This window comes from Tinamus guttatus, unplaced genomic scaffold, assembly GCF_059628265.1.
Source record: "Tinamus guttatus ecotype Peru unplaced genomic scaffold, ASM5962826v1 Tinamus_guttatus_pri_ptg000525l, whole genome shotgun sequence".
In the NCBI taxonomy this organism is placed as follows: domain Eukaryota; kingdom Metazoa; phylum Chordata; class Aves; order Tinamiformes; family Tinamidae; genus Tinamus; species Tinamus guttatus.
Window position 1 is genome coordinate 681,758 of NW_028289059.1, and position 22,043 is coordinate 703,800.

Genomic DNA, 22,043 nt, shown 5'->3' on the forward strand with positions numbered 1-22,043 from the left:
GCGAGGGCCTGCTTGAGACCATGACTCAAGTTCCTGTTTTACCAAGACATGTTTTAATATTTCTTATATAACATGAAGTTTGGCCCAAAAGAGAAATGGGCCAACACAGCACATTTCCTGCAAGGTAAGAGACAAAGCTCTCCATGCAGAAAGGAATAAATTCCTAATAAAAAGACATAGTGATAGGCCAATCACAAGGATCCCCCAAGGACTTACTTCTGAATTCATACGTTACATACACACAATATTAACACTCTAACCACTACTGGTAATTCCACTGTAACACATAAGGATTTTATTTCACTCCCTTAAGAGTTATCTGTGAGCAAAAAATCAGCAAGATAGGGTTGTTCCTTCTCTGTTTCACAGAAATAAGTTCCTAGTTCACATTTCTACTTTGTTCAGATGCCTTGTTTGTGAAGGTTATGATTTTTTTCCCCCTACAGGATACTTACTGTCCAGAGAAGCTTTTGGTATTGAATCATAAAGCGCATGACATTTGCTGTTCCAGCTGCCATAACAAACTCGCTTTGTTCAATAGACTTTGAGCCAAACCCATGAAACGTGAAAAGGTTTGGGGCCATCACCACTGCAACGTTCTTCAGCGTCATTTTGTTTTTCTCTCGATGATCAATCACCCTTTGGAGGAATTCGAGCAGTACCTGAAATAACAGCAGAACTTGAACCTTATTTCTACACATGAGAAAGTTAGAGTGAAACGTCATATGATGCACCCTTGAAAAAGGCTCTTTATTCCTAACAAAACTATACTAAAAGCAATCAATAGTAGGAAGTATGGTAATATTTACTCAGAAGGCTGTAATGCAAGTTTTTGTTCCTTTAACTAATGAAGGAAATCATTCTAGTCAGTTTTGTGGGTAACATTTCAAAAACACTCAAGTGACTTTAAAGCCCTGCACAGTAAGAGTTTCAAAAGACTGGTTATTTCGGAGCATAGGTAGCATCCCAAAGCTGCTTTTGGAAACAATACTGTTGGCTTTTCTTAAGCTGAAAGCGAGCACAATGAGGCCAGCTGTCCTGGTTTCCACGCGGCTAGCTCAGCCATGTATGCAGCTCGTGGAAAGCACTGAATTATGAATGACAGGCAGGCCGTTAGAAACTGCCAGTCTTCAACAAACTCACTCCCTGTTATTTACAACTCAACTCAGGAGCCCTCCTGAGCACTTCCACACAGCAAACACATTTTAAAAGGAAGGCATGTTTAAGTAATAAGAACTAATGGGATTTTTGCCCAGAACAGAAAGCGTCCAAGATCCTCTGCATCCTACACAAATCCTGCAAATTTATTTTTGTTTGGAGCAATTTTAATAGTAAGCATGTTCTGAGAGAAGATGAATAGCTTTGATATGAGAGCACAAGCCCAGCCTGGAAGATTTCACGGAATGGGCTGCAAATATCCAGAGGAAGTGTACATTTCTAGCTTAATGAGAGTTGAAACAAACAGCACACATAAAAACTGGCAATAAAAACAAAGAGCTCAACCCATTCATTAAAAGCCAAGTCTCATCCATAGTATTCTAATACTGCCCCTTTTTCTATTTAAATAATCAGCGAATGCTCATGCAAAGAAGGAAACAAACTTGTAACAGAATAGGTCACTCGCTGAGAGATTATGTGCTCTTGCAATCTCTCTTGGAAAATTTTCAAGCCCCGCTTTACAGAGTCTTTCGGATGTTTGGAACTAGGATCCTGAATATTTTTTGTAGTTCTGTGAAACATGAAAACATTTAAAGAAAAAAAAAATCACAAGTTTCAACATTAACTTTGAAATGAAAAAAAAAAAGGAAAACAATAATGTTTCACATATCAGTTGGAATGTTAAAAGACAACAGCATTCATTACAGTGAATTCAGGAGAAATCACCAATATTTTCTTATTTGTACAGAAAAAAAAAAAATTAACAATTCTAACCTTCAGGGTGTCTCTGTTTGCTTCAGGTAGAAGGAGAACCAAAAGATTCAAAGCTTGTAGCTGCTGCTTCTTCGTTGGAAGGTCTGCCAATGAAGCACATTAATCTCAGTATTTTAACCCTGCCACTTCTCCTCTTGAAAAAAATATGACTTTTAAGTGGAATCCTCTTGTAAAACGCTGAACGCATACACAAAGCCAATTGTCACTGTATGGCAACAGACTGGAGACATGTTCCTTCCGGTACTCCTTTCCAAATGTTCTCTTATGATTCAGCTGCTATATGACTGAACAGTCTTCTGGCAATACTTTTTAGCTGCAAATCAACTACCATCTTCATAAAACTAAAGACCTGCTAGGCCTGCTCAAGGCTGCATATCTTACAGCAATGAGTGTCATATCAAAGCTGGCAAGTTTCAACTGAAGAGAAGCGCTGGGCTCAGTGGTGCATCAGTCACTCAAAAGGCATGACACAAGCACCTTGCTGCACTCCTCCACCCCCTAGAAGAATTCCTAAGTCCTTGCACTTCCCACGTCCTCCTTCAGACGACATGGTCTGTCAAGGCTTCTCAGAGGATTCCTAATAAATCAGGCCTTACATAAAACAAATTATGAAGGAGGTATCTGCACTTGGCATAGTTTTATCACACTAATGCAAAATTCAACAGGGCTGCTTTGGTGCATCCTGCTGGAATTCCAGCTGAACTGCTATTTCAAGCACATTTCATCCAGCTCAGATTAGGAGAAAGAGCAAAAAAGATTAATCATCTATTAAATTTAAAAAAAAAAGATATGCTTGCTCACCATTTCTACCGTAATAAAAATTAAAGGTCTGAAAAAATGGTGAATTACATAGTCATTTCAGTATGTGCTGTAGAGATAACAGTGTATCCACCTGGTTAGAAAAACATACATTAAAAGTAGGGATTAAATTTAGTTGCAAAGCACCATGTCACAATAGTCAAAAAGCAATTAAAATTGATAACTTCAATTAAGGATTTTCTGCCTGTTCACTTAAATAATGATTTTTTTAAATTGCATTTACCTAAGTCTAACCACATAGTTTAATCACAGTATCAGGAAATACACTGATAAAGGGTGCAACACCTCATCTTACCACAGTTAAACTGCAAGTCAGGCAGACAATGCAAACAACGGGATTGTGAAGCACAGAGCTGTGAGGCATTTTGTCTGTGCTGGCTCAAATCCTCTGAGGCAAAACATGTAAAATCCTTTCACATAAAGAGTATTTTTGATCCTGGCACCTGAATATGTTCTGAGTAGGTAAAACCACCTTAGCTTTTAGACAGCTCAGGAGCAGCAAGCAGAACCAGCACCGATTCCAGTCAGTATCTGGTAAGTGCAACAAGCTTTTGGAGATGCTAGTAGCCAGCAGTATTTAAAAGCATTCCAGCCTGCTGCAACTTGCTTTACCTTTAACCAAAATTTTGTAATGGGCTCAAGCACCTGTCCTCTAATTTCATAGTATGTGCTCTTGAAAAGCAGCTCACAGCTTAGAGACTAAAACAGTACAACCCTTTTAAGAGTATCTATCTGTCTCTTCTTTGTGTGCTCGTTAGAAATGAGACATCATTTTACCCACGAACTATATGAACAGATTTTTCTTAAATCAACACACCTGTGGTGGCCAGGAAATTAATATATGTGGATCCTCATTCCTGACTTCACTATCACCAAATCGTTCTCTTTGTATTACAACGGGTGTGTTTGCTCTCTGGGTGACCAGCTGGCACAGAGGACATTTTCACAGGAGCTTGCTGATCCTCAGGGGACTAGGGATGATCAACAGTTCTGACTATTCTGCTGTAACTTTACCTTTTGCAAATGGATGAAACACCCTCCACATACTACACTAAATGAATGGTATGAATTACCATTCATTGCATTTCCTGCTGAACTCTTGTACCCTTGTTGTAGTGTTTTCTTTTGAACCAAATAACTGTTTACAAACTGACAGCATCTTAACATATCACTTGTTCTTTGTATACCTCCTAAATTGTATACCTCCTAAATACATCTGAACAGAGGGTGACACTATGTGTTATTTTATGCATAAACTACTAAAATACATGTTTCATGAAAAATATTTTCTGTATGTCAGCAAAATTACACTTATCTTTTCTCAGGTGAAGTGATATTGCTGCTATTCAGTTTGTTTTTCAGGTAAATCTATTATTAGTGGAAATGCTGCTAAGATGAGCACTTCTCCGCACTCGATATGGTTACGGTCCCACTTCTTCACAACTGAGATGGAAAGGCCAGTACTCACTCTGCACATCTTGGAAAGCTTTGAGATACTCCACAGTGAGGAGTGGCTGGGGCAGTTCTCGGATGAAGAGTTTTAAAAGACTTGCTGCATCATGTTGCTTTACATTTTCCCAGTTGAAAGTCCCTTCGTAAAATTTTGCTTCCAGTTCTTGGCAAAGACTCTGAAAAGCAGCAAACAGAGAGCACCAACAACACTTGGCTGCTGGAAGTTTTACATGATTAAAAAAAAAAAAAAAAAAAGGACAGCCGAAATATCACTTAACTCCAATTGCCACTAATCTTTTGGTACGAAAAGATAAATTGAAGATCAGAAGCAAACAAACAGTAACAGGCATCAGACTGCCACCTCGCACAGGAAGGAATCACAGAGGAATCCCGTGCCTTGGGGCCACATGGAAGATTCCGTAAGAGCCAGATACCACATGCATTCGCATAAGGGCTACGGCTTCCTCCTGCCCACAAATATGAAGATGCAGCTCTTACTTCACCCAGCAACTGTGAGGCTGCCTACCAGAGGGGCTTGCTCTGATGTGCGTGTGTGTTTCCCATGAACAGATATGGCAAGTACACTCGCTGCCACTTGCTTTGCTAACACCTAGGCGAGGCCTGGCCTCTTTTCAAAGCCCGGGGGCGAGACCTTGCGGGCTTGCACCGCTGGGCCCCGGTGGCCTGGAGGGGACCTCGCGCCTCCAGGCACGGCAGCTTGGCCTAGCGCCCCGTTCCAACCGCGAGCCAAGGGGCTGAGCCCTCTGCACTCCCCTTCTTACTGCTCCAGTTCCTCTGAACAGAAAATGAGCACAAAAACACTATCTGGCTCTGCAAAGCGCGTGAGACAAAATGACTTAAAAAAAGGACTGTGGAAAAATTTGGCTTTAGTTATTTATCTGGACAGGAAGTGCACACTGGATAAAGAATGTGAATAAAAAAAATAATAAAAAAGTTATTTTCATTACATTTAATTTTGCAGAAATGGAAAATTGATCTGTGCTGTTGAAAGAAAATAGACACTTAAGATTAAGTGTTACAGACTGAAATAAAAGTTGGATTTTGTCAGTTGTCCTCCAGAGAGATCTTCCATCCTCACCGATTACACGGAGGCTCACAGGCACTAAGACCCTAACTCAAATGTCGAGTTTTGTGATTTCCTGCTCATCAAGAAAAACAAGCTTTAGAAAAATGCATATGAGAAATTTCCCTCACAGTCTCACTAGCTTCTCCATCTGCATTCAAGCCAAATCACTGTGGCAAATGTAATATTAAACAACTAGATAAAATTAAATATTTCATCTGAGAGGCAAGAGCAAAACATCAGCTATGTATTCTAATGGACTAATGTTTGAATTTTAAAATAAATATATATATATAGGGGTGCTATAGATATGAACTGTATTTTTAAAAAGTTACTCTGAAATCTATAAAAAGGATAACAAAATATTTGTTTTCTGGAGGTTATCTGTGTCCGTCTAGTAAAACTACTGAGGAAAACATTTTTTTGTATAGGAGAAAAAAGTTCATTAAAATTTGCGAAAAGATTGACAGAAAACATCCATCTTAATACTATAAATGTTGTGATTCTCTATGAAGGTTTGTATTTAAGTAAGTAAGTGAACTTAACAGCTAACAAAGCAATTGCATAATTCAAAGAAGTTCCTTCAAATAAATAGGCAAAAAAAGAATAAAAGTCAAATAGTGAGTGATCTCTTGCCTGGAAAATTGTATTAAAACAAATCAAATTCAAGAATAAACAAATAAACAAAATCATTCCAGTATGCAGAACCGATGAAAAGTGAAAAGTAAAGAATAGAGGAAAACTGTAAAGAAAGTTCTTGGTTACTGGTGAATAAACAAAGCCAGTTGCCATAATATTCCTGTCTTTCAGTTGCTTCTAACGAGCCAGCTGCTGGACAAAGTTCTGCATGACAGATGCTGGCAGACGTCTTCGGACAGCTGAATCCACTTAAATGCTCTTTCTGTTTAGCATTTAAGGCCAGCTCAGAGCATCTTTTTAACGTGTAGCCTCTTGGTGTGAATCCTGCTGCGTATCTCGCTGGCTGCACAAAGGCCAACACCAGGGAGAGCCTGTGTGTGTGCAGCCCTCGCTCTGCTCAGTGTCACTGTGAGCAGGCTTGCCTAACAAGACGGGGCTTAGTGAGCTGCCTAGTTATATTGCTATTCATAAAAATAAATGTGAGAGGTTCTTCGTGCGTGCTAGCTGCTTTGCCCTGCAACACAGGTTAAGCCTAGCGATTAAAATAAGCTCATGATGCCAGAGAAGAGCTTCCTGAGGGGCAGAAATACTATGCATGAACTGCTGGTTCAGGGAAAAAAAAAACAAGAGGCTGGAAAGCTGGTGCCAAGAATTAATGAGATTTTGGCACAACTGAATTTAAAGCATAGCCTTGACTCAGCTGCAAACTTGAACTCCCGTCATCTTCTTAAAACTACACTGAATGAAATAATCAGCTTCCTGGCTAATGTAACCCAGTTTTCTTTGCAAAGACATTTTGCTTTTTCGTTTAAAGATCTGAATAACAACCTGTCATTAAAATATATTTCCACGACAACACTAAGGCAGCAAGTGCAGATAAGCTTTCGCGGCGCTGCCAATCTGTGCAATATTTTACCTTTACTCTTGCTGCAACTCCTGGTATTCTAAGCAGTCCTTCTGTTTCCAGTGTTGCCTCTTCTATCTGGGAAATCAGCTGTCAAAAACAAAGCAAATTGCATGAAAAAAGAGGCTAGGTAAAAACCAGTGATAGTTGTCACGTGTATGGGGATGTGAGGTCCAGCAGCGCGATAGCTGCCGTAACTCCCCATGCCCCCTCACGCTTGCACCCCTGCGGCAGGCAGACGGGATTTGGCTGCTGGTCACCAGCCTCCTCCCTGCAGGAAATGTCCCCTTCAGCTATTTTAGGACTGCTCTGTCTTTGCTTCATTAGCAGCCACAGACCCGAATGACTTTCAGCGGAAACTTCCTGTGGAGAAATATGGATCTGTATGGTCCTCTGACTACCCACACACACTCTGGTCATTTTTCAAGAGCGAGGAGATCTTAGAGGCATCCCACAGTCTGCAGGACAGCACCTGTAGGTCCCCATTCTATCTTTTAAGAAGTTCGCAGCTTCTGCTTAGAAGATTAGCTTCCTTTTTTTAAAAAAGTCTGTCCTTAAATGACAAAAAAATGAGACAGAATCCATGAAATCCTGACAGATCTATGGAAGAATACAATAATCAGACAAAAAATTACAGTTATACTATACTGCAGGATTCAGATTTTCCAGGCAGAAATTCCATGAGCTATATTATGTTACCATTTTTAACCATAATTCTTCAATCACTAGGTGATTTTTGTTATTAAATCTTTTCTTTTTAAGTTAAGCAGCCTTCCTGTTAGCTTTATTTGCTTCATGCCAATGATACACAGACAGCAAAAAAAAAAAAAAAATTACTTGAAGTTTTCTGTTTCTTGAAAAAGAATTAAGAAAAAGGCCTCTGAAATGGCGATGAGACAGCACTGAGCTTCTCCCAGTGTCCACACACTGTGGTTTCTCTCTTCTCACGTGACAAAACCTGCTGTGTTAATGCAGCAAATCTATAATCTTTCCCAGTGTCTTCCTCGTTAACATGACACAGTAAAGGCCAAAAGGTCCCACCACAACCTAAAGCGACAAATCCGCAGAAAAAGCACTGCTGCTGCTGCTACCAGAGAACTACCCAGCCTGACACCCACTCCCTGACACCCACTTGCCTCTTGCCCCAAAACACTTCCGAGAGTAGAAAACCACATCCTAGAAAGCAAGGTTAAGCTGTGGGCCAAGCACTGAAGAGTTTCTACAGAGCTTGAAGTATTTGTTCTGGAAGAAAAATGGTGGTCCTCTAGACGAAGAGAGTTACAGCACCCTTGTGGAATGGAATTGGCTGCAGTGGCTTCTTATACAGATCGTAAGAACTCTAGTAGTGTAAGAATTCTCACACCGATAGTACAGAAACCGTAAAGTTCCACAGGCTTACTATAAAGCTTGCCTAAATCATGGTTTACTTGACACATCTTACTGACACTTTTTTCTAGTATCATTCACTCGAAATCCCTAACTGCTCTGGCCCTGGTGCACATCAGTAATCCTTCACAAGACCTATAAAGCAGAGAACAGTTGGAACAAAACTGAACATTATTCATTTAACTCAAAATACGTCTGATATGAAGTATGAGACTTACTGAATTAATAAATAAACCTGCAAATAAACACCGCAATAACTTTGATTAGAGTCATATACGTTAGGTTCCCTTAAAGTAAATACAGTGAAAACTTGGTTGCAGGGAACACATAAATCCAGGACAAAATGTTACTTGTTTCTTATTTGCAGGTATGTACTAAGTTGACTTGCTCATGCCTATTTACCTTTTGAAATATCAGTGGGGTCTTAGTGCCAGGCACCTTCTTCTGATCCTGTTCCAGCAAAACGGCAAGCGGGACACCAAACAAGCCAGAGTCTGAAGAATAAGGCAAAAGAAACCAAGGTAATATCCACATCTGTTCCAATATATGAGCTAATGGCACAAAACCACATTTTTGAAGCGATAAGCCTATTCAGTACATTCAGAACTGTTGACCTTTTGTTCAAAATATCTCAATGCCTTTGTACATCATGCCATTAAACAAAGCATTTTGGCCAAAAGGATTCATCCATCTCTTCCTTCACCCATGAATCTTCTGTTTCAACTTCAAATTGCCATCCTCATATTCTGCAGTAGTGAGGGAAACTGCACAGACGAACCACCTGCGTGACTCTGGTTCGTAGAACGGCTGCAATGGTGACCCTGCCCTGCACAACTTCAGCACGTGATGCGAGTTCCTACAGTTAAGATGCAAATGGCACGAGGGAAATATCCCAAAATTTAGCTACTAAAATGAAGAGATGTAATTATCATCCAGATTTACTCTCAACATTTGTTTCCATGAGCGTTTTGAAAGAAGAGCTACAGTAACTGCTGGTTACAAAACAGCCATTACCATACTGCAAAACCAATACAAACCAGAAGAAATATAAGGCAACCCAGTTTCAGGTAATTTAGCCTCAATGCCAAGCTTTTTGAAGTAAATGGGATTCATATGTTTATGGACCAGCTGAACGGAAACAAATGGCTTCCCTCATTTGTTGCAACCCCTAGCACAAAGTTGGTCGCCCTCCTCTGTCAGAAGTCCTGGTAATGGCTGAATATGCCACTCTTCTGAAACAGCATACAACACAACACGTAGCTAAAAACTCCTGCGTGGCCCGATGGCATGCCAGCATCAAGCACTGAAGAGCTGCAAATACCAAAAATATGTCAGCCTTTGCTGACAAAGAAACATCAGTTTCAGTGCCAATTCAAGCAGTTCTTGCATCTCCTTATCAGAATAAAAAGCCTACCTACAGAATGTGTAGAGGCGCATACAAATGCTCCATAGCGAGTATCTCATAGTTTTATTGTTTGCAGATCTTGTCAATAGCAAAAGTTTCTACTGAGATGAAGCTGGAGAAACAAACGATAGGAGGCCAATACGAAGACAGAGCTGGCAGCAGCACATCATTCCACACAGGAATTATGTTTTCATCACCTTTATCTACTCAAGAACAAGGAGAACAGCCAATAGCTCCAGCATTGTATGAACCAATTGGCCAAACAACACGTCACGAGTGAAGAGGAGGGGGCCAGGCAGAGCAATAAGGCTCAGAAGCCATTATGTTGCAAAACTGGTTTTATTAGGGAGAGAGGATGACACAGTATTAGGTTATCCTTTGCCTATATATTTCCAGTAGTCTAGTCCACCTTTTTGGATTTGGTGAAAACGGGGAAATTTTAATCAAGTTAATATTCTGATTCCTTGTTGTTTAAAAAATGCTGTGAGTGAAGTTCAAATAAAAATGAGATTCAGTAAGCATAATCAATTAAAATTACAATTCAAAAATGAAAAGAATAAAATATTTTGCCTATTCACTGTATATTAGTGAAAGCACAAGCACTCCTGCAAGATGAAAATTCATTACAGGATCAAATCTCCTAGATGTTTCTGTGTGTACTTCTTGCATTTAAGAAGTTATTTTCTACTGCTGTGACGAGAAGAGTGTATTCTCAAGAATCTATTGCACCTTGCTGCTCTCAGCCCTCTCCGTGGTTTTCAATTATTTAAAGTGAGCTATTGCTCTGTCACATTCACTGAACCTTGACAACAAGGTTTTGGCCAAAGTAGGTTTGTGATTAGCTGGGAACACATTTCAAGCTCATGTAAAACATTTAGCAGAAGCCAGAAATACAGAAAACAAACAAAGTACCGAAAACCTCTAGCATCTTGAAAGCGGCTTGCACGTACCCTGAATTCCCAGGGAAAACCCTGGGATTATATAATATGCTCCAGTGGCTTGCAGAGGGGAACGACACGTTACAACAGGCTTCTGTATCAGCCCTCTGCAAAAGCGCGACTCACCGCGACGCCACCCCGTGCAGAAACTGCACCGTGGGCAAGGGCCACGTACGTGACACAGGACACGTGGTTCAAAGCAGAACGAGAAGCCAGGTGGCAAAGGCTCCCAGCACCATCCTCACCACTGCCAGCAGAGCAGGGAGGGAGACCCACAGCGAGCACATGCATGTGTCCTGCCGGGGAAGGCGGGTGCATACGCACTGCTGCCATTGGCCCTTCCTGCACAGCCCGCTGCCAGGGAGCCCCTCTGCCCTCCCAGGCCTCGGTCTATCCGTGCCGGGACTAAGGGTGACTTTAGACAGGGAGCAGGGGCTCCGCTGGACTGACTGTGCCCATGAATTTGACCAAAACGTGCCCTGAGTAGCATGTTACGGCCAGATGATGCCCAAAATCGAGATCTGTATTACTATCTAGATATTAATATACATTTTCTGCTGGAGAAATCATAAAGAAGTAGATACATTTGTTTTAGAATATGAAACATAATGACTCACCTTTGGTTTTGATTTTTGCAGCTTTTTGCTGCTTGAATTCTGTCCCAAGTATGTCATAGAGAGCAGTTAATTCAATCAGTGCTAAAGAGTAGACTTTCTTCATATCCTGAGGGGCCAGGTCACCAATCTTTGTGGTGCCCGTTTTGTCCTTCGGCAGTTTGAAATTCTAAAAGCAGAGATTTGCAGCAGAGTGAGTAACCAAGTCATGCCAAGTTACTTAGCTTGAAGGCTGTGCTCCTCTCAGGGCACAACCTTTCCTAATGAAGCCTGCTGCTTCTGACTAAATCATGAGACACAAACAATTTGCAAAGCAGATGATTTTAGAATCAGAGGAGGTTTTAGTTTCATAGTGGCTTCTGGACTTAAACTAACCTACCCCCGTGCTCCAAGCAAGGCTAATTGCAAAGTTAGACCAGGTTGCTCAAGCCTTTGTCCACCTGCACTTTGAAAACTTCCCATGCCAGAGCTTCCCCAGCCTCTCTTGAATTCAGGTGCTTAACCATCTCCTGGGGAAATTCTCTTCCCATGCACACAAGGGGAACGTCTCTTGTTGTAACTTGTGTCCATTGCCTCTTGTCCTTTCCATGTGAATCTCCACGAAGAGCCTGGCTCTGTCTTCCTTCTAACTGCCCTATCTTCTGCCTCCCTTTGTAATTTGCAGTGGTGAAAATAGCTGTCCGTGAACAACCCTAAGCCCACACAACTGGAAAAGAAATCCAGATGCATTTAGGCACATATGCATTTTATGTAATCATTTTATGCTATTTCATTGCATAAAATGATTACAGACTATTTTTATTCTATTTCAATAAATGGCTAGGAGCCCCTCTCAGAGAACGAGGCAACGAGAAAAACTTTTTTTTTTTTAAGAGAAAATTTTCCCACCTCACGGAACTTTTGAATTCCATCTCATGCCTAAGTCTCTTGCTGTGCCTTGCAGAAGCAGGATGTATGACTCAAAGCATGATGCAGAACAGTTGCCAATACATTCTCTCCATTTGGAAAAAAGAGAAGCATTGCATTTTAGAACAGTTTTCTCATGCTGTATGTACCCAGCAACAGCACAGCTGAATTGCTAGCTGTGGTACATGGCTGCAATAGCACCTATCTAAGCTTTAAACAAACGCAGCTTGCTAATGGTAGATATGTCCATTTCCTGCCTTGAGGTGTCACTGACATATATAAACAGATATATTTAAAAATAACTGCCACAAATCCAGGTACAGCAAATGGAAGTTCTAAATTGTTAACTCCCTTCCTTTGCCTAACATTTTGCCACTCCTTTCATCATTGAAAGAGAAATCTCATAGTCCTTTATTTCGGTAATCTTCCACAAGCCTGGCTAAAAGTGTAGCTATACTATGCAGCATGCAACAGGAAAGCATCCAAAAACAAGCTCTAGGCTAGCCATAGTATTCTTGCTATTGGCAGAATTATAGAAACTAACTCCAGCATTTAAGCATTTTAGAATTCATTTCTGAATATTCCTTGCAGTCTGGTTTAGAATGTTTAAACTATCATATCAATGGGTAACCACCACTTGAAGGACTGTCTGTGTCCTTACCTAAATTGCTTGAAGACCTGTGAAACATTAGTACTTCAGACACATGAGTTTACTCAGACCTGTTGGTTGTATATGCTGTGAGACAAAAAAACGTTTTTCATACCAGTACTTAGTTTATAGCTCATATGTGACTGCATGTTCACAAAGTGTTAGGCAGAGGGACCCTCAAGAGATAACTGAGGATCAGTAATAAAATGCCTTGGACGATCTTATTTTGTATTTCAGTTCTTTCAGAGTGATCCTTTTTATTAAGAAGTGGAAAGTACAATTTAGCACAAGCTAATCCTTAATGTCCAGCCACCTTACTTCATACTTTTTCGTTCTACAGATATTTTTATTACTCCTTCTTCTTCCTCACCTATCTGCATTGCATAATTGCACAAGATTTCTACAGACGTACACTAATCCTTTCCAAAAGAGGACAGAGGTTTCTATTACAGAGATAAAGTGTCTCACCTCAAATAACAGGAAAAGAGGCTGTAAAACATGAAGCAGAGACACAGCTTGTGTAAAATTACCAAAAATTACATTGCCTCTAGTCAGAGAGTCTGCTCCAGCAAACATAACTTGAGCTTTCTGAGCTACAGTGAAGCTAACTACCACTAAGCCACTATTCCCAATTTAATATTAATAGTTCATTACTACTAAAACATAAAGTGCACTTTGCCAGAAAGACAACAATAGGCAGGAAAGCTACTATTGCAATGTAGCTGAGAACAATTCTGAAACAGGAGTTATCCTGAGAAGGTCTATTCCCATGAAGCTGGGCCTTTCTAAATCTAATATAACCACCATCAGAGAAACGTTCTCCAAACAGAGGCACCACTAAAAACTAGTAATAATAGCAATAAGTAGGGGACACGTACAGGAAGAAGAGTGTCATCTCCTCCACCCTTGCACATTCTGCCTACAGAGCTGTCTTTGAGATTAGCTGCTTGCTCTGCAAATGAGATCTCCAAATTGATGGCAGTTTCAGAGCGCCGCGTATCTTCAGGGGGGCTTGTCTGGTCATCTGTCCCAAGACTGAACTTTGGACCTGAAAACAACAACAACAAAATAACAGTCAAGAGTAGCATTGCTAACTCAGTGCATGAAAGTAAGTATTTAAAGCTAGGTGGAAGTTAACCCTGTGCAAAAGATGGGCCTCCTGGTTGCAAAGTCATTCACTTCTAGGTTCTTTTTGTCAGTTGAAAATGCAGGTCCCTACAGGGCTCCATTATCATAGGTACTCTAGAACAACTCTGCCAGCCATGGGGTTTTCACCTATTTATCTATCATGGAAAAGACGAAGCCATCTATCTCAAACTAACAACGAATTTCAGGATCTTTCAGAGCCAAACAACTCCAACATCACAAGCTTCTTGTCCTCAGACACTTTCCAACTTCAAGGACCACAATATCTTGCAAGCAAAACAGCATTTCTTTCTGATGCCATAATTTCAAAAGCAAACCAAAATGCTTATTCTAGGACCCAAAGAAATATGATCTGGGAATAACGGGGACTAGACAGTTCAGGGCCTTGTCCTACATTCCTGTCCTCTCCTCAATCTGAAGAGTCTAGATTCCTCAAAAATGGACATACTTCCATGATACCAGGAAGGACTAAGCACATAACAACAGCTTACTTCTCTTTCTTTGTTCCTTATACAGGCATCATATTCTAGATAAATTTAGAATACTTCGTTTAGAAGAAAAAAGGGAAAGAAAGAGAGGCAGTTCTGCTTTTACAGAAAGAAGAAGTCTACTCTCATAGCAAACCAACCATTCATTTTCAGTGTGAAGTCAAAACACATCAGGAAAGAAACAAGAAGAAAACTGTAGATTGCAAATATACAAGGTAATGCCAACCCTCAAAGATAATTCAGCCAGAGAAAGATACTGTCATCTCCTCCATTGCCTGTGATGTGCTACTTCTTAAAGGACACAGCCATGACTAGGTTCCATGCAGCAGACACTACAAACACCTTGCAAGGCTTTGTTATGAAATTCAGACTTTCCTTAAACCAGAGCAAATATAAATAAATCAGTCCTGCTCATTTCACTTGGGCCATGACTCTGACTCTGCTGCTGCCTGCTACTCACAGGAGGCTGCAGCCTCTTCACAGGGGAACAGAGGTGCAGAAAAAGAGGGAAGGAAAGGGATGTGAGTTGAGGAGGAGAACTACAAGCAGCGCATACGCTTTTTTTATATGAATGTATCAAGTAACATAATAGGTGACTTTGTTTTCACCACTGTGGGAAATTTTGCATGCCCTGGAATAACCAGGCTGTGCAGTTAGCTCGAGTCAGAAAAACCTCCCAGAAAAGAGTTTCAGCCGCGTTTAACTCTGATGCAGAGGAAAGGCTGCAGCTGATCTGCCTGAGAGAGCGGGCGTCAGGGAAGTGCTGCTCTGCACTGATAGCTCCAAGCGCCTGCAAAAAGCCAAGCCGCAAGCACGCAATGCAAACAACACATCAAGTAGCTAACTATAAAAAATAAATAAATAAAAACACGCCAATTTGAAAGTTTCTCCTTTAAAACTGTTATTAAATAATAAGTATTAGTATTATTAAATAATAAAGACGCTTTGTCACTAATTTAGGATGAGACCTGAAAGTTCTCTCAGACACTCAGGGCCAAACCCAGAGGTTCTGACGTGGTGTATTAAAACGGATCCAACCACCAACATCCCTTCTCTAGCAGGACACGATGTTTAGTGCAAACACTTTCACTTCAGTTTGCCTGGTCTGAAGTCGAGGCAGAAGGAGAAGGTGCATTTGAGGTTGCATTTTGACCTTACTTACACCCAAGGAAAGCCTTTCCAGAGATGGCATTTCCAAATTTTACACATTCTGGGTGTTACCACTGTCTTTCCAGATCAGCTCTGCTCAATTTGGACAAAACCTGGAAGACATCCCGGAGCTAAAGATTAAGCTGATCCTGAAACTAGAGCCACTGCTGTCACTAAGAGATACATGACACCTCAGTATCCAAACTTATCCGAGGGCAAATCCTCCCCTCGCTCAGATCTTCCACCCCCAAGTTAATGTATGTATGTACATCACTTAAACTGTGTAATGCATCTTAACTGAAGGAAAACAGCTCCTCCCTCCCCAAAGACTTCTGTCATGCTAATGTGACCTATATGTGACCTATGCACTTCATAGCAGAGCAGCATGGAAGTGGTATTAACAAACAATAAAGCTCCTGCTTCAGGCCTCCTAGGTACAGTTCGAAGCAGATGCCTTGGTAGGGCTGCACACATTTTAAAAGCCTGGAAATGCTGCTGTTTTGAGGCATTTCTTCCTGGTCGTATAGCCCTGGTGCTACTGCTGTGCATTTATTAGCAAGGCAGCAGCTGCAAGAGGAAGCAGATCTGGTTTTCTGTCACCCTGCCAGCGGCGCCCAGTATTCCCCAAGTGAAATATCAGTGATGCTGAAAATGCAAATATTGGCTATTAATGAGGATTTGGAAACCGTATTTTACAATCAATACTGCATGCTTTCCCTGGTACACAGTGCTATTTGATGATCACATAAAGTGATGGAAATTGTTCAGAAGTGGGGTGGGGGACATGGAAATATCAGAAGCGTCAACCTTGCTACTTCCTGATTTTGCTACAGAATCCAGAGTATACTCCACTGGAGTTATACTGATAGACTTTAATTTGTAAGTGAAAAAGAGGAATTGTGGATTTTTTTTTAAATTGGCAAAACATTTCTCTATAATGCTAATTTGTTGCTGACTTTAAATAGAAAAAAAATGTTACCTTTTCACTATAACCTTAACACTCCAGCCACAGATTCCTTAATTATCACATAAATTAAAAGTAGAAACAAATCTTTATTTTTTTTTTTAAAAAAGCTTTTTACTATTAAGGAGCTCAACAACAATACGGCTCTTTTCCCTCATGTTACACATAGTAGGCTCAAATCTTTCATCTTCACTTATAGCCAAGCACTTATGTTTGGAAAGACAATTGTAGCCCAAAAACAAACGCACTTTTGCTTCTCACTTATTTAAGCTAATTAGTATTTCGCTTCCCATCTGCTTAATTCTTTGCTTTTCACTTCCTGAGATTTCTTATCCACATTGCTATTTACACCACTGCATAGGAATCCAAAGAGAATGACTTGTTTTTTCTTTACTTTTTTTCCTCTACTTTTGTCTGTTGAAGATACTGCTAGCTTTGGGATTTTAGTAAGTATTAGGGACAATTAAAACAACATATTTTGAAAGCTTAGTATATGATTCTGAATTTTGTTTACAACGGACACATTCAACACTACAATATAAAATAATAACGAATACAACAAATAATCACCTAAAAGCAGTGAACAAGGGGCCTTCCAAAAAAATCTCATGCTCCTCTATTAAGAGACAAAGTGAAGGAGGTAGGAACTCATTCAGCTGTTCTGTTTGATGAGGAGCAGGCAGCATAGTACAAAACCACAATGTTTTCTATTATTGCCCAAGTCTGCTCACATGTGTTCAGGGAGGAAAGCGGGCGGGTCGGGCTGGCAAGAAAGCAGGAGGGAACAGGGCCCACGAACGCTCCCTGTGAGGACCAGCCACCCTCACCAGGCGCTGCCGGGCAGGAACGCCTGCGAATCCCACCTTCAAACACCAGAGTAGGAGAAAAGTCATCACCGGTGGCGAAGGGCCAGACTCACTCTCGTAGTATTAAGATATACAGATTTGAAAACATTGTCATCTCGATTTAATCTTTAGATTTTTTTCCTTAACATCCAAGAAGATACTCATATTTCTCAGGTAAAATTGCTACTACATCCTTTGTGTAAAGGACTTCCATTTAAAAATAATGCTCTTGGATTTGGTTTTCATAGCTATTTAGTACCTCTGAAACAGTAGGCATTGTGTACTTTTTGCCTTGCATTCATTTACTGTTTGCATAAAACAAATTAGCTCATTATTTTGGAGGCAAGATTTCAGGGCACAGCTCTGAAACAGGTGCAGTACTTTGAACGCAACTGAACTTGGGTTGTTTGCCTGCAAACTGGCCTAATTTTCCCTGCTGCTCTAATCTTGGGAGCAGAGCCCACTTCAGCTTGCTGACAGGAGCAGAAGTGTGTCAGGATGCGAGCAGGCTGCGTTTGCAGCACGCATCCCAGCCTGTGCTGTGCAGAGCTGGCATATGGAGCCTGCCTTTCAGAGCTCCCCATTTCTGAAGGTTCATCGGGGCCACTGGAAAAAAAAGAACCAGATGTGATAAAAACTCTGTAATAGCTGCTTGGTAATTTTCCAGCTCTGAATCCTACAGAGCAGTTTATTGACACAAGCACCAGGCGTCTCTTCCTTCCCTTGCGCTGAACCAGCAGCTTGGCAGCCCTCCCAATTTTTTACTGTTCTTATTCGAGTGAGGTTTGCTGAGGAAGAGAAGGATTAATAGCACTTTTGGAAACACATAGATTTGGTGATAATCAGGGTTATTTTATCTTCTTCTCTCCCACTTCAGCTTCCATGCACATCTTGTATTGTTTGCTGCTGTTTTCTAATTCCAATTCTGAAGAAACTATTTATTCAGAATACTACAAGGTTACAGCAGAGGTTTGTTTGCTGGCTTAATTATGGATAAGTGGGTTTGTAGTAGGGAGCTTCATCCATCTACCTGCCGATTTAAGTGGTTGTAGGGTCCAGTTTAACAATTAAGTGCTATCCAGTCTCCCAAAAGAAGACAACATAAAAGCAACACAGAAAAGCAACACACTGTTTACACCAAATCTTATTAAATTGAAGCTTAAATGGCTCCCAGTAACACCTTGAGTATATTTTACAGCATGTGAGAGTTACAGGGATGAGGGCATAGCAGGTACAGTGCAATTCCTGCTCCCATGGAAGAGAGGGCCACTCAGCATAGCCACCCTTTTAATACTGGCACTGAAGAGGAGCAGAGAGCTTTTTCAAAGTTTTTATCAAAATCTGTATTCTCCTAAGAAAAACTAACGGATTCAGCCAACGATTCTGTTGTGCTCTGCTCTATGGGGGAGGACGAGGAAGGCCAGTCCTCCTCAGGCATCGCACCCCTCCTTGCTTACCCATACACTCCTGAGCACAACCTGCTCCCCACATGGAATGCCATTTCCTTTCCATCTTCCTTATGAGGGTAAGCAACTTATTTTTCCTTCCAATGGTGGTGTTCTTTCATTTTGAGCTGTGGATATACAGTCTCATATTTTCTGTACGTTTATAGTACATTCACTCTTGTTCTCTTGTATGCACTGATGAGCTTAACTATAGTGCTTCATTTCCTGTACTGCACAGCAGAGATAAACCAGAAGGGATAAATTAAGGACCAGGAAAAACCTAAGCGTAAGCTATGAGAGAGATGAGTCGATTATAGGCTGATCGCTGGCAACAAAAGAGATTTACCAGATGGCTCAAAGGATACTATCTAAAGCCACACTTAAAAACTTTAGAAGTGCGTGACAGTAAAGGCTAGAACAGTTTTTCTCATAAAATATTCATTTTCCTCTGCTGAAGTTATTTGAAATTAGGACCTGTGTATTAGACTGGGAAGTTGAAAGCCTACAAACAGCAACAACAACAATAAAAACAAAAAGATCAAGGGAGTTGTTTGGCATTACCTTTTGCTTCATCTTGTGTTTCATTTTTGTTCTCAAATGTTCTCACAGTTGAGGGTTCACTTCCATCACAGACCTAGGAAAGAAGCAAAAAACAGGCATGTCTATTAAAAAAAACACCCACAAACAAGGTTGTAGAAACTCTGACTCTGTAGAGACTTTGACTCTGGCTGTGCAGGATTAAAACACATACTCCTGAAATCCAGAAGGATGCAGAAGTCCACCTGCGTGTTGCCAGCTGCTGGACTGGGGCTTTAACAGAAACCCCTTTGCCAAAGACTAAAGTGAGCTGAATTCTAAGTAAATAAAAATCAAGCAATTAAGACTATTGCCCCTCTTTCTAGAGGGGCAATAATGGACAGATGTGTGGAAGACTTAAATCTCCAGTGCTATAACAGAGTGTGGGCTTTGACTTGAAGCCATAGTTTACATTGGAAAGGATACGAAACAGGAATCGGGAGAGACATTTTGACTGACTCAGTCCAAATTCCTTCCTCTTGCAGGCTGCAACATGGCTGCTTCTCCCTAGAGAACAGTCCCATCCCTTCTGTGAGCAACCTGACAGTCATACTGGTACTTCCAACTTACATGCTCAATAGCAAAGCTACGACCCGTGGAAGAGATAACGAAACAGCAAAAGGTCTGCACCTTCTTCTGCTTCCTACATTGCCAACAAACCAACCCCATATGAGCCAGGAGAAAACACAGTTCTCCATACTCAGTAGTAAACTGAGTTTATCAACAACATACAAGCTCAAGCACATCTCAGTTTCAAGGTTTCTTGTATTCCATGAACTGTATGACAGCTATTCTAGGTGAAATATCTCCAGATGTGCAGAAAACCTTACTATACATAAGCGTGTAGTTGGTACTGTCTATATTATTATTTATTCATCATCTTTCTGACACCACAGATCAGCACTGACTGTTTAGCACTGTGGATTTCTAATGGCATTTTAATCAAATATTGCAAAACCTCTACTTACTGAGAACACAAATTTGAGTTTTAAAGTTTTCTCCTATGGACACAAATCCATATAATTTTCTTCTAATCAGAGATCTTAAGAGGTGGGAGTGAAGAGTCCGACTGCTGTGAAACCCACTAGTGTTTCACAGAGCAAAGATAAAAGCTGACCAGGAAACTGTCCGGGCACAAAAAATACAGGCTTCTCTTTGGGAATATGGCAGGAAGTGTAGCAAAAACATCAACACAAGAGTCTCTATTGTTTTACCTTTCCTCCTGCCTTCCCCCAGGTGAAGGGAGGTTGTGGGATTTCAGAGGCTATTATTAAACTGGATGACTTCACACGGCTGCAGATGGCTTCGTTACAGGAGAAGTTTTCTGCCGATAGGACAGTAACGAAGCACTGATACGAGATTCCTAGGGAAGCACTGGGAGCCACTTCACTCCCGCCCTTCTGTGACAGGTTACACAAATGACCACCAGCAATGATTTCCAAATAAAGGTGTTGTTTTGGAGAAAGGAATGAAGCCTACTTTTGAGGTCCCACATTATTTTATTCATATATATATTTATTTACATTCAAGGAGAACAGTTTAGAAAGACTCCTCCTTTTCACCTATTACTGTATTTAACCAATATCTTGGCCTACTGTCTTATACATGTGACATAACTACAGTCATTCATCTGTTCACAAGACTTCTCCCTGATGTCACCAACATTAAAGCACGTCATTTAGAAGAGACAGCAGTCTACTGATACCGCAACATACAATTTTCAAATATTACAGTGTGTAGCTTAAATACAGGAGCATGAGTATTTTTTGTACTTTGCTGAAATAACGTATTTGAAAGGGAAATCATATTGCTTTAAACTACATGATATATTACCTAAATTATGTTACTATTACATCTTGTAATTTTTAGGCATAGTCAATTCTCAAGCAGACCCCAGAAAGCTTTTATGGCATTAATATCTGAAACCACATGCAAAGCAGAACAGTGAAAGGGAAGTTTTGCCTCTGAAGTAGATATTTAATCCTATTAACTTCCTCCACCGAACTTCACGTCTGTACAATTTGAAAGGAGCTGCCCAGGGAAAGGAGGCAGCTGTGGGGAGGACAGAAACCAACTCTTCTCAAAATCCTCTGTCCTTTTACTGCCACCACAAACACTGAATGGCATCAGCAGCAACTAGGAACAAAGTAGAGATATGGCATATGTCTTCTTGTAGCTGAAGAGCTACTGGCTTTCGGGGGGAATAACAATGACACAATCTTCTCCAAAGAAGGGGAATTCTAATTATAGTCTCTGTTTCCCTCTTCCCCCTTTCCTGAGTATGGAACAGGAACTCTTTTCTCCTTCTCAGTACCTCAGGAGAGGAAATACAGACCCTTTCAGTTGCTTGCCTGAGTCACTAGCCACAGGCAGTTTAATGAAGAGAGAGAAGTTAAACTGATGTCCTTTTCAAAAGAAAAAAAAAAAAGAAAAGAGAAAAAGAGAAGAGAAAAAAGTACCATAAGTAATGAGGTATTGCTCCTTACGGGACAGATTATTTCCTGAGAATGACTACTACTGACTAAAGAGAAAAGAAGAAAAGTGGACATTGGGTCACTCTCCAGGTGTTTGTTAACCCTGATTTGTGTGTCCACACTGAATTAAATCTGATCAGTAGCTTCATCATGGAGTGGTTGTTTTATTCATCACTCTTGAGCAGCAGGATGCCAGCATACATATTCCTTTCTGCATACTAACAGTGC

General features: G+C 40.7%; 1 protein-coding gene across 1 annotated transcript in view; it reads right to left on the minus strand.

Annotated features, from left to right (window-relative positions):
• The window catches only part of ARHGAP18 (Rho GTPase activating protein 18), an 85,878-nt gene that overhangs the window by 9,838 nt on the left and 53,997 nt on the right, over positions 1-22,043 (minus strand). Inside the window, exons 4-11 of the mRNA XM_088533880.1 lie at positions 19,327-19,399; positions 13,607-13,776; positions 11,177-11,342; positions 8,619-8,710; positions 6,843-6,920; positions 4,220-4,379; positions 1,933-2,015; positions 456-662 (exon numbers count right to left, since the gene is read on the minus strand). Coding sequence (XP_088390006.1) covers positions 456-662; positions 1,933-2,015; positions 4,220-4,379; positions 6,843-6,920; positions 8,619-8,710; positions 11,177-11,342; positions 13,607-13,776; positions 19,327-19,399 — 1,029 coding nt within the window. The remainder of the gene's footprint in view (positions 1-455; positions 663-1,932; positions 2,016-4,219; positions 4,380-6,842; positions 6,921-8,618; positions 8,711-11,176; positions 11,343-13,606; positions 13,777-19,326; positions 19,400-22,043) is intronic.